The sequence below is a fragment of the Orbicella franksi genome, chromosome 2 (assembly GCF_964199315.1).
Source record: "Orbicella franksi chromosome 2, jaOrbFran1.1, whole genome shotgun sequence".
Taxonomy (NCBI): Eukaryota; Metazoa; Cnidaria; class Anthozoa; order Scleractinia; family Merulinidae; genus Orbicella; species Orbicella franksi.
Genome location: NC_138146.1, coordinates 23,144,754 through 23,158,168, shown reverse-complemented (window position 1 = coordinate 23,158,168; position 13,415 = coordinate 23,144,754). Strand labels below are relative to the sequence as shown.

Below are 13,415 nucleotides of genomic sequence, written 5' to 3'. Positions count from 1 at the left end.
CCAAGAGATTACCTTGATAATCTCTTACAGTGAACCTAACACAGACATTTAACACGAAGGGGACATGCCGGTGGGGACGCATAGGACGTATGTTGAGGGTACGGTACGCTATAGCTAGCTGGTGCACACGAAGAGGACGGAGGCATAAAAATGTGTTGTAGCAGGGACAGTTTGCAAGAGCGGTGCACAGGATGTGACATTGAAAATTGGGGTCATTTCAATTTGTCCCTGCTTCCTGACGCACGAGTTCAATGCATCTGAATTTTCTGCAGCATTTTAATTACAGGGCAAAATTTTGTCCCTGCAACGGAACTTTTTTCGGGAAAACGGGCATGTCACGTGAGGAAAACTTTCGCTGCAACATGTTCCCGCCTCATGTCCCCCTCGTGTGTGTCGACCTTAAATCGTACCCTAATTTAGGACCATTGAGTAAATCTAGAGAGATTTAAAATGCAAACATAGCAGAAACGGGAAAAGGGTTTGGAACTTCCAATATTTCTTCTAGTAGAGCTTTTCTGTTCCAGAGGGCAGGAATATGATCATTGATGAATCTTAGAACAGTTTTTGGCGTAAGAAAGTTTGCCTGTGCATGGGTCACAATTCCGGATTGTATAAATATTCTGGATTTTGAGAAGTAATAATGGCATTCCAGGTCGTGAACGCCGCTAAGATAGTTCATATCTATAAATAAGACTAAATTAATAGATGGGTTGAACGTCTTGAATGTGTATTAGTTGATAACTATTTGCTTTGAGATGTATTTCAAAACTCATAAAGGCAAACTAAAAGTTAATTTGAAACTTTTAATATTTATTACTGAGTGGGTGCGCGCAGCAGTGACCGCAGCAGTAAGGAGTGTGTAAACCTTCTAATGCAGGCCAGATAACTTGAAGAGCTTAAAAATGCTCACTGAACTAATACTGCTAGCGCTAATAGTGCTAATGTAGACGAAAAGATGACGTGAATGGAGCAGTAAGTAAGCAAATAAGAAGCTTAAAGCTGAATTATGATCTTGCAGGGATTGTTATAAGTATACCCGAGAACGTAATTGCATGCCTTTATATTCTTTTGTTCTTAAGCCGGAAAAGAGTTTTGTCTCACGTGGTTACTTGAACAAGTTTTCAAACAAAGAAACATGTTTGCCCACCGTATGCGTTGATTGTGTTATTGAATCAAATACTAGAATCCCTCAGTGGTTTTTCCTTTTTCGTTCCAAAGGGACAAATTCGAAAAACAAAACGAACTAACTTATTATTACTAAAAAGTATAACTTTTGCGTGAGACGACATTGGCACATCATCTTAGTGTGAACGCACTAGTGCATGCAATACGTTATTTACGTGTGTGGAACTCTTTTCTTTTCATTATTGTTCCCCTAATGGAATTATAAAAATTATTTGTTATTTATTACACCGTTCATGAAAGGTAAGGTTGAGCCGTATAAAAAGACAAAGTACCAAAGCTATGAAAACCACGTTTTTTTCAAACCCAAGTCTCTTAACATGCTTCTGTATCATACACCAACAGTCAAAAGTGAAATTGAAAGAAAACAAACTCAAAGCAAACAAATTTAAATTTGTCCACATGTTTGGCAGATAATTTTCACGCCTGATGCTAATTTTCGCGGAATCTTCTTCGCGCCATGAAATCTTCCGAAAATTTGATAGCACGAGAATTTTCTTATAACTAGGTATATTTTCTAAGTACATCGCGAACTGTATAAGAGAACTATTATTTGCCACGAAAATCAACCAGAGCTCCTAATTCCATCTCCTTTTTCTAGGTCTTCAATGGTACTAGAGACTCTCAATAAGTTCTCTATTAACTTATATTGGCTGCAGCGAAAGAGTAGAACATAACTGAGTTGCCGAGCGAACAAAGATTACGTGTACTCAAGTGCAGCAATCAATTAAGTACCAGTTCAAAGTGCAAATGATTTAAATAAAGAAGAGGCTATTGATGTGAAAAGTGTACGTGATGGAATTCCTAAACGAAACGTTTGTTTACAATAAAAAACAGAGCGTTACCGTTTATAACGAGAGCTGAGAACCACGTAAGGTGTTCATATCTTTTGACAATACTTTCTACAGTAGGCAGGTGTCTACTGGTAGGGATGTTTTCTACTATTGATAGACCTGTAGTTCGGCTTCAACTCAGCTAATAATATTTCGACATATTATTAAGCGGCTTACCTTTGTTTGTTTATTTTGTTTTTAAATGAAGGCAAAACTGACTCAGTTGTTGTTTTTTGCATATTTTGCTTGGTTAGATCATTTTTTTCTGTTTGTAAGGTTTAAGCTGATAAATATATTTCTTCAACCAACCTAAAGTGTTTATAAAAAATTTTGCTAGAGTTTTTCCTTGAAACACAATCACGACCTGAATAGCTCTATATCCTCACTGAGTGCAGGTCGGTTTATCTATTTTTTTAATGCTAAATGAGGAACTATATACTGGTGGTGAGTTTGTTGAGAACTTTGAATATTATATCTGTCTCTTGATTTACCGCGGCAATTTCCATCTGCGCACAAATTCGTCGTTGATTTCCATCTCATAACATCCACCCTCTACATCAACAACATCTCTACACAAATAACATGCTCCTTGTTGAATGGGTGATTGGTCATTATTTCTCGACAGAACGTGCCGTGTTAACCGTAATGCTATTGGCGTATTTTCCCGCCAAAACTAGCCCTCCTCATTCCCCCTCCTCCCTGCTCGCACTCACGCCGGAACAAATTCGTGCAAGGTTAACTTAAACGTATCATCAAGTTATTCAGTTGCCTCTCAAAATCTTTTGGCAGACAAAGGGAAAAAGAATAATAATGGAGGGAAACTAGATTGCACATTTTGTCATATCTCTAGGTGTGACGAAAACGAAAAACAGGATTTAATTCAGGTGGTGTTTAATAGATACTTGTTCCTGTATATGCAGGACACGCTTGCCTTCGTTCATTTATCACTATATTTGATATTGACTGATAACTAACTAGGTGTTACAATTATGACGAGAGGTTTTTAAGAGAATTAAAGTAATTAAAATACACCCTGGGGCTAGCTGTCTTAGCTGTAGAAAAGAACATGCTAGGAAAATAAGTGCCAGTTTTAAAGAACTTGTTTTGCAGTTTGAAGCAATGGCCTTAACGGTGGACAGACTACTTGAGTCGTCATTCATCGGATCCAGCAAAAGTTTGAAAATATTTTCCATGATCCAAGACTTCCTGTTTTTCGGTTCATTTCCCTTTGTACAGTCTTTAAATTAAAAGGGCGAGGATCTCATTGTGTTGCTTGAAAAACAAGTTTCGAGTAATGATCATTAGCTCATCAGCAGCCATAACATCTAGGCCACGACGGAACTTTATTGTCTCCGGTACAAAAATGTCACTTACGAAGGAGCCTCGTTGTCTGCAGCACTGAGTTATTTCTGGATATTACAATTTTCCGCGATGACCTTCAAAGTTCTGAGTGAATGCAATGTGGCTTTTGAGTGATGCGCACTGTTTGCTCCTTCATCAGTTCCACATCAGCTCTCCGTCTATATTTGATTTCGTTCAAGAATCCTTCCTCCTGTCTGATTCATTCATGGGACAATCTACTGCTCTAGGTATTTCTGTTGACCACTGTCACAGAAGAGAGCGACTACTGTTGACGATGTTTAGTTTTAGCAAATGGCAAACCTTTCAGTGGAATGCCGCGGGCGACTCTTTTTGCTGCGTGCGGGAAGTCACGAAACATTCATGACACTGCAGAGATGTGCGTTTTACATTAATGATTGACCTGTTCTAAAACCATGATCAGTCGATTTATTTTCATTGAAGCTTTTCGAGCTTTCAATTAATGAGGCTTACTGAGTAAATGTTAGTGGAATCTGGCAGACTGTGGAATGACATGCAAGATTAGTTCTTCAAATTGTTCCTTCATAAGTGAATAGCTCTTAGTTTTAAGTGGGTGAAGATCCCATAAAGCTGTCTAATTGTCTGAACTTGAGCTTTTTCATGCAGTTATGCAAATAATGATTTTTAGACATAAACAAGATAATGCTGCAGGCCTCAGTGGTTTTGTGAAAGTCATTTACTATGACTCTGGAAAATTTTATTTTGAACATTAGACTTGGAATTCATACCCGGTTTCGTCAAAGAAATTCTTTTTCGTGTAGTTTTTGTCGAGGTCCTCGTGAGAGCTTTGGAACGCTCAAAGCGGGTAATCAGATATTTGCAAAGTTTTTAAAAAGCTTTACTAGTACCAATAAAAAAATTATTTGCAAAAAACTTTAACAGTGACAATTTTGTTAACTGCAAAAAGATAATTCAATCCTACACTGGTAAATTGAAAACTTGCAAAAAAGGAAATGCAGTTTTTCGCCCGATTTGTTTACTAGTATATTACATGTATATTCAATACTAGTAAATGACAAGTGTGGAAAGTCTGGAAACTTTTGCCTGTCATAACAAGATAGTGTGTTCACAACTCAGTTTCGTTCTTCAGACTCTGCTCGTGTTACCAGAAACTTTATGGCAATACAGTAAACGTCGGGTGCCATGCAGGGATATTTTGTTGAACAGACAAAGCGTGCATCGCATCCGCCATCTTGAATTTTAATATGATTTCAGACCCATTTAAATGGCGGCTTTTCATTCACCCCTTTAGCTAAACCTGGCTCCTGTCAGCATAAAGTAGAACTTTTTGAGAAAATAAAACCCTTGTGTCCGTCCCTGGTGTGTGGTCAATCAAATGATAAATATTCATGCGGCGCTGTTTATTATGCTCTCATTGCGTGCTGAACAATATAGTTTTAAATTTAAGTTCGAATTCACGGCTGAGAAACGCTTGGTATGTAGTGCTGTTTGCTTTTCGGTATTTTGCAAACTGGAATTGTTTTCTATGTTTTATGTTTTTTTGCCATTCTCATTTTATATACTTACATAAACAAAATTCAACAAAGTTTCCTCAAACAGTTCACTGTATAGGTTTCAAGATTTTAGTCAACGTGTGCATTTGACGAGCCACGTGACCCACAAACCTTTCGTTGAATGGTGGAAATTCTAAAATAGACTTTACCCTGGTTTGGCCAATATTTGAAGAAAGATATCTCAATATCTGAAATGTTTTAACTTTCTGTCACGTTTTTTCCCCCATGGGAGAGGCTTTCAGTTGGTAATAGTGCTAATAAAGTTTTAATTGATTTCTGAAGGCTGCCACGGTAAAATTCTTGTCATTAGTGCACGATACATAAAGAATGGTCTGAATGCCTTTTCTTTCACATTGCCCACTTAGGATTGCAACATTCTGACCGATAAATTGCCAATTAGTATAGTCTTTCCGGCTTTCACAACATGCACACTGGTGTAGCATTTCATGCAGGTAGAGTTTAAACCCCTGACATAAGTCCAAAGGTAGCCGCCACTTCTTTTCATCAAGGTGGTTTCATCAAAGGTTCCATGACGATTCAAAATATCAAAATAAAAGAAATAACAAAAAACGATACTCTGTTTAACACGTTACTTCAGCTCTAGCTTTAAACCCTCAGTTTTGTTAGACATGTTGTGTTGAATACGACCGTCACGAATTTGATCTATTCTTATCTAATTCGGTTCTCAGACCACTTTTGTCAGTAAAGGCCAAGGGAAGCCAGACAACAAGAGCTTGGCTGTTAATGTTCTTTTAGATAATTCAATCTGTCTGACCGGGCTACAACCCTGTATAAATCAATCTAAAAAGAACAGAAGTTATCATCGAATTACGTATATCTTAAAATGCCGTCTAATTTTAAGAGCCGTTCTAAGCGGTGGCAGAATAAAGCATAAATGCTGCACTAGGGATTTTCGCCGAATGACGAAGTAAGCATTCAAAAAATTCAAACGTGATCTTTTGGAGGTATTCCAAATTAAACTCAATTTAATTGAACTATCGGCAAGGTGGCCTCATTGATTACCATGGGGCCGTTTTAAAAGAATGATGTCGCTTTTCCTCGCCTTCTCTTTAGTGATCCATGGTACGTCAAGGTGGTAGGTCGATTTGGCTTGAACCCGCAAGTAAAACGCTGGCGAAGAAAGGACAGTTGCTGCTGGTTAAACGAAGCTTTCGATGTTATTCACTGCTTTAGCTACTTTATGAAACATAAAGGCTCCGATAAGGAAACCTAGAAAACTTGTGATAGTAACATTACGAGAATTTTCATCTCAAAACAACTTTCAATATGAAAACACGTTGTGTCGTAGATATGAGTTTTCTTTCTCTTTATTGAAACCCTTATCGATATTGGGTCATTCTCGTCTATGCACACCCAGTCCGAGTTCACATTTCTAAGAGAGCACGTTTGGGCGCCTTCAAAAAAGTTTAAGGTCACCATGAGATGTGAAGAAATTAAGAGAACTCTCAAGCATATCAGGAATGCCGGCGTAATCAATCATATAGAGATCCAAAAGCTACGAGTACTCTTGAATCAAGGCCCCCTTTATAATTTTACAACTGAAGTGTCCCAGTCGAGTACCTTTTCAAAAACTGTTTACAATTTTCAGATCCTATCGGGCATTTTCATGCTGTTTGAATCAGGATCGATCTTTGCTAAAGCGGTTTCTAGAAAAAGAATGAAAGTTCAACTTTCATAAGTTTTCCGCGCTCTCTGAATCTCTTGGAATGTGGGATCATAGTTTGCTGTACAAAGTCTGTTTCGTGCCTAGCATGTAAAGTAAAGTTCATACTGTTGACAGAAACCAAGTGTGAAGCAATATTAGAGAGTCGTTATCAGAAAGCAATCTTCAATAGAAATGGGATCAAGGCCCTCAGCTGGTCTCCCTTTTGTTGTATAATGTAGTCCCTAAAATGACTTCTTCATTCCAGCACGAGTTAAATCTTAAATGACCACTTGAAAATGAGTTTCGCCTATGGCGTTCTGGCTGAGGGTCACTGGCAACTAGCAACGGAAAATCACCATGGTCAAACGTATAAAGTTTTTGCGGCGTATTTTTTTTCTGTGGTTGAAAACGTCCCAACGTTTCTGGGCAATAAAAGCGTTTTCAAGTGCACTTCTGACTTGATAGTGAGCACCATCACGGGACCATTTGCACTTACTTTGTACTAATTTAAGTGCGCTGATCATGATCATGATAAACTCATGAACTTGATGTTTGAAGAGAAATGGCCAGTGAGAACTTAACAATCAATGCTGCACCAGTGTTTCTTTTTTTTCCCCTAGTTCTTTATAACGCTTGTTGGGTGCCTATTTCAATAAAAGCTTTCGAATTTAGTGCATTCTCTTAGAACTCTCTGCTGTGTTGAACAAAACGCCTGAATACTCTGTTGATGAAAAACTGTAAGTGTGCACTAAAATTAAATTGTTATAAGTGATTAAATGGACACACACTTCTTGGTTGCAAGCTCTAGGAGAATCAAACAGACTATGCTCTTTAGAAGACACCTTGCGGCCGACTTTTCCCGCCATCAATATTCTCCCAAATCACTTATGACGGTGACTCACTGTAAATGAAATGACGACAATTTGGAAAAGTAGTTTCATAATAACTCATTACTTTAAAAGTCAGGGGCCAGATTCACGAGGTCCTTTTAGATTAAGACGTCCCGTAAGTATTGTTCGAATACAAAAGACTTTTAATAGGAAACAATGCTTAGGAGGCATCAATTAAGTAGCGCTTCATGAACCTGGCAGCAAAGCTGAACCGATTTTAAGAGTAACAAAAAGCCTCATTGTATCTGCAATAAAAAAGTAGAAAAGAGAATGTTTTTAAAGCGATGATTAGTTCCCCGCCGAAGAATTTCACGTTTTTTTTTCCCTTTCACCGAGATGAAATGGGCAAAGTAACTGACACAACCGGTGCAAACGAGGAAATAATCGAGCTTAGTCCTCCACCGTGTTTTATTTTCTTATTCGCGCGTTCCTCTTCAAACCCTGCTGAACAGGCTACAGATTTGTTGTTTTCACTGTATACCTGAAAGTCGCGGAACAGGTTCTAATTTTAGAACAGGTAACTACAAAACCCTTGACTTGTTTGTGCCATTTGCGCAGAAGCTTGCATACAAAATCTCGTTCCGCTGGAACTTGAATAAATGCTCAAAGACATTTTGTAAATGACCAGGGAACACGAAGCCGCAGTGAAGTGCTTGCAAACATTCCGATCAGAAGAATGTCGGCTCAACTAGAAGTCATGTTTTGTTCACTTTGTATGGTCGACAATGCTAAAAACTGAAGGCCTCTGTTGTTTGCTGGGCGACATAGATTTATTTAGGAAGTGACAGTATCGTACGAATTAGGGGCTCGTAATTAAACAAGAACGGGAGAGCATTTTTGAACTCAGCAGCCAGTGGCCCTAAAAGAGTTCTTGACCCATATCGAGTGAATTTTAACAAACTCGTGGGAACATTTACCGAAAACAATGTAACGCTGCATAGCTCACACTTCAGGTTTGAAGTTTGTGAGCTCCATGCACCGAGCTGTAACCATTGAAATGCACTTAGCGGCCTGACGGAAAAACAAAGGGATTACACCCCGACAACGACATGTCTTTATTTATGATCGGCAAGTGAAAAAAAAAAAACAAAAAAAACACTGCTCCAAATCAGAGATTAGTTCACTTTCGAAAACAAATCAAGATGGAAAACGATAAATGAGGTTTTCTAAATCATCCGAGGAATTTTCTAACACGTGGTGTTACGCTCTAAACAGGTGTACTTTGAGCATGTTGCGGGAACGAAAAGAAAATGATATCACATCTAAAGCAAATATCCGACGCGTGGAATCAATTTGTGCGCACCTGAAAAAATAACGCGATTTTTCGCCCATCTTGACATGCTTTTTGCTGTCAAAGCTCTACGCCGATTTCTTTCTTTTTTTTTTAATTTAAATTCAAAGACGTCTGATGAAAAGACTTTGGGAGGGTGTAAATAAATTGGTAGAATTTTTTCGCGCGTGGGTTGGTAAACACAACACGTCGTTTACAGGTACAAAACAGATTTGCTATTATTTCGAACTCAAGCCAAGGGATTTGTTATGTTTGCTTTCTCTTGAAGAATGTCTTTCACTCCTCGATGGGCGCTAATTCCATTTGCTCTGTGAAGGTGAACGCATTCCTTTAACAAAGACGTCATCTCTAATTGTCGGTGCGTACACTTTTAAGAGAAAGGAAACCGCAGCTTTTGAAATCGCACGTTGGCTGCCAGAAAAACAACGAGGACGCAGGCACGGCACACACTGAAAACGGACGAAGTCGAGTTCAACAATCCCAGTTCTTTATTACAGTATTTACACACGTTAGATAGGCAGGCATACACACGGGAAGGTCTGCGACAGTCCAAGGAAACGCCCCTGTCAAAAATGGATTTCCTGCAAATCTGTTGGCGTACTTGGCGTGCTTCCGTTTTCCATTTTGGAGGATGGAGTTTCCGTGACATTAAAATGAAGTACTTCTTCCATAAGCTCTTGGCATGACTGTAGGTATTCCTGCGTGAGAAGGGTGAACCGGAAAAAACGTTTAGTCTAAGCTTCAGTTCGGGGTTGTTTGTTTTAAGGCGACTTTTCAAGTGCAAAGAAGTGTTCTGTTTTTAGTGTTTTTTTCTCTGGCTGTTAGTCAAATGACTTTATTGTTGAACAAAACCGCGCGTTTAAGTGAAAGTGAAAAAAGAGGCAGGAAGATGTCTAAAGCCCGTGAATCTCACTTTTGGGTAAAGCGGAAGAATTATTTCCCTTATTTGCTACAGTTAATAGTGTATTTGCTTTTGTTTGCTACAGATTGACTGAACGCTGCCGCAGTTTAGTCACAGAGCCTGTCATTAGAAGCATTTTTCTTTCCTTACCGGTTCTATGTTTGTCAGTCTCTGTAGAAACGATTCCAGTCTTGTTTTCGTCCAAATGCTCTTTTGTTCTGGTGTCGCAAGACCAGAAAATGCAGCGCAAATAGACGACGCAGCTAATGTCGATGGCGGATACATCAAAAACTTCTCATCTAAAAAAAGAAAACAAATAAATGGAAAAAAATGGTTAAAAAAATCGCTAAAAATAAATATATAACATTACAAGTTCAAGCGCAATATTGCTTTTACATCAATAAATAAACCAAACTACAAAAGAAATTCTGCACTTTTTGTTTTAAAAGGAAACTGATTACATCGGTGACTTTATAATAAGCCAAGGGGTAAGAAAAAGTCTGGATCGTTCAACGTTGACGGAGACAAACAATTCAATATTTGTAGTGGGCCAACCCCTTATCATTGTAGCCTAAATAGTTAGGCTCTTCTTACCAGTACAGCAAAGAGCGATGAAGGTCGCCGCATGCTTTCGTATCACGCTCACATTCGGTAAGGAGAGGCGGGAGAAGATCTGCTCCAGAAAATCGTAAGGAGTGACGGCAGACAAGTCCCATTTAAGTTTCCCAAGAACTAAAATTTCCCAATCCTGTAAAATAAAAGGAAGAAATAAAAAGTGCGTTAGTTTGAAAGAAGGAAAAAATTTTCGTGCTTTTCTGGGTTTAATAGCAAAATAAACATTATTGGTGATAAATGGTAAAAAAAAATCATTAAAAATTTTTGCACAAAATTGGTTTGACCGCAAGCACGAGCTTTCCAGAAGGAATGAATGAACACAGGTGATCATGTGTTTTATTTAGTAATCTTACCAGTAATTCTTCACAAGTAATGGAATTGTCTGTATAAATACACAGCTTTTCAGCCGAGAGCGGCGATGTTTCTTTCAGCTTGCTAGCGATGAACATACACACAGCGCCAAGCAACTGGAGTTGACATTTTCTGGTCGGTACAACCGACAAAAATCGGTCAAGATAGTTCACTGCTAAAGGAAAGACCTCTTCTTCGCACATTTGTTCCTCACACACCTAAAAAGTTGAAATCACGAGAAATCTCAAAATCACGGTCAATGTGACGGTCAGGGTGGTGATCTATTTATAAACGAAGGAAATCCGAGTTGATATTTACCTCGAGCATCCAAGTCGTTACCATGCGCCTCATGTGCGGCTCAATCTCCTTCTGTACAATGTTGAAGTATCGACAACTTGGAATATATTTGTCCTCGCAAGTCAGTAAATTCCGCAATACACGGTCATCGTTAAGGAGAATGTGATCTTGGTATGCATAGCGAACTCTCGGTCCCTCGCAGCACAGTAGTTCCATGCTAGGTTCGAAGATCGAACAGTCACAGCGGAAGTTAGGAGGCTACGCTGAAATGTACAGCGCCGGGGCTGTAAAGCAAAGCCAGTTTGAAGTCACAGGCTTCGATTGCAGAAGCAGACACTTTGTTCTATAGGAGGAATGCCGCCGAATCTCTACCTTATGCGTGTGGCCTCTACACAAACTGACCCCCGGCGCAAATTGCAGCTTGAATTATTGTCAACTTGCGCCGAGCAAGTGCAGAAAGAGCCAGAGTCTGGGATTCTATCAAATTTATAATTGACAAGCCGTCATTTAGCATATGCTCAATCGACGTCGTAACGTTGCTGGGTAGATTTTCTACTTTCGCTAGGCAACGTGCATTGTGATGGCTTCCTGCCTTTCAAACACCGACCAATCAGAGCTTAGCGGCAACGGCGCAGAAAAGTCTATCTTGACCGCAAAATCCTTCACTGGACCGGAAACGCTTATAAAACCCACCACACAACCTGACCGTAAAGATTGAGATTTCTCACATGATTTCCGCGCGAAGGATAGATATGATATAGAGATATGCCGTACGGATTGCATGATAGTTTTGCTGGCAGCACGATTCCCTGAACGCCTTCTATTCGATTTATAAATTTAACTGCGAGGCGGAGCCGAGGGAAGGGATGCCATGCATTCCACCACATAAAACCAACAGTCCATGACGAAACAAAATGAGTGTTGACATCTGAGGGTTTTGTAGATCAAATTTCAATGAGTTCTTATCTACTGACAGGTTGCCAGGTATATTTATGGTTCAGGTTTTCCGTTCCCACTGCTAATGATGTCACCAGCGCTTTACAAGAAAGAGAAGATTTCAGTTCACTTTGCCGCAAATTAAAAATTATATGTCAGTTGCGCAAGGGTCTAGAGAGAGTGCAAAAGGTTTTTGCCTAAGTAAACGTTTCAAAAGGTCACGGATGATCGGCATTGCATTGTTCATATACATCCAATAAATGAAGCTAAGTGAAAACCAGCTTTAATCCGCCCGACAGTCGAAGATTATCGCAAAAATTTTACAGTTCTTAAAGATGCGAAATGTCCAGGGTTCCCTTTGGATTGCATTTCAGCCTTTAGCGATGTTCCAATGCAGTGCTCTCTTATGAGTATTTGATTGACATAGTGCAAAACCAGATTACCAAGAAATATTATCGATTTCCACAGTTTCTTGAAAATTATGTAAGCGCAAGAGTTTCTTGCAACGAAGGGGTAAGTTTAAGCAAAACAGCTGCAATCCTGAATCTTCTACCTCCGGCAGGAGCTGTTTAAATTAAGCTACTTGAATACCCTCATGGCGTTTTTGTTTGAAAGTGCAAATCTGTATTGATTTTTCGGTCACCCCGGGTCAACAAAACAATACAACACAAGATACAACAAGCTAACACAACACAATACGAATGATTGATAAACTCTTCAAGCTTTAGTGTGAGCCCGATCTGAGCCAAAAATGCCTTGGAATATTGTTTCCTAATCATGTAACACCATACATCCTGTTCAAAGATTCTTTTCAACTCGTGACCGAGATGCTAAATTGCTCTCGCTTAGAAAACAATGAAATAAGTAAATTCACGTGGCAATCATGTAAATTTCAACCGTTCTTTTGATTGGACTTTATCTTAGCTGGTTTTCTGTAATTATGATTTGACGTAGATTTGTCTAAATTTGCGCATACCTATATTCTCAGGGAATAAAATGTCCATTACGTCTTTGAACCTCAACGCCCTTGACCCGTAGCATTGTTTTTTCAAACATTTCGTGTGGTTTCTAATGCCTCTCATAGACAGCAACGGGGTCTTTGCAAAATTTCAACACAACATTTCTTGCTGGCAGCCTGAGAGGTGCTAGCGAACGTTACATTTTCGTTGACAAACGATATTCCGGTTCTGACCACTCACTTGGAAAATGACTGATGAACGCATTCCCCGCAAAAATGAGAAACCAACCATTTTTTCCTTTGTCCCATGCATATTTAGTTTCTGACTTATTATCCTCTTTCTGTAACAGGAAATTCATGACGATGAAAGCTGTTTTCCGCACTTGGGGTGTAAATCTGTTTTGTGCGTCTCATTCCCACGGAATTCCAAAATACGTGTCTCTTTCGTTTGGTTAGATAAGAGAAGAAAGTGACCTTTCACCTCCGAACAGCTGGAAAACATGTTTCTAACGGTTGGGTTTCTTACCAAAATAAACTCTTAAGGTATGATACTTTCTTTCTTTTACGTCAAATGAAGCCAATACACACTGTATGTTAATCG

General features: G+C 39.1%; 1 protein-coding gene across 1 annotated transcript; it reads right to left on the bottom strand.

The window, feature by feature from the left end:
- Positions 1-7,645: 7,645 nt before the first annotated feature.
- On the bottom strand, positions 7,646-11,943 carry LOC145478751 (G1/S-specific cyclin-D2-like). Its single transcript, XM_081456870.1, has 5 exons — positions 10,942-11,943; positions 10,626-10,841; positions 10,252-10,405; positions 9,808-9,956; positions 7,646-9,454 (listed from the first exon to the last, which is right to left on the bottom strand). The coding sequence occupies exons 1-5, from the start codon at positions 11,134-11,136 to the stop codon at positions 9,323-9,325; spliced, it is 846 nt and encodes a 281-aa protein (XP_081312996.1). The 5' UTR covers positions 11,137-11,943; the 3' UTR covers positions 7,646-9,322.
- Between the last annotated feature and the right edge of the window lie 1,472 nt (positions 11,944-13,415).

Excerpts from the sequence above, each read along its gene's own strand:
- LOC145478751 (XM_081456870.1), bottom strand. The coding sequence starts at position 11,136 with ATGGAACTACTGTGCTGCGAGGGACCGAGAGTTCGCTATGCATACCAA. Across the intron at positions 10,842-10,941 it reads TAACGACTTGGATGCTCGAG|GTGTGTGAGGAACAAATGTG; the intron begins GTAAATATCAAC and ends TCAACTTTTTAG. Across the intron at positions 9,957-10,251 it reads CATCGCTCTTTGCTGTACTG|ATGAGAAGTTTTTGATGTAT; the intron begins GTAAGAAGAGCC and ends TTCTTTTTTTAG.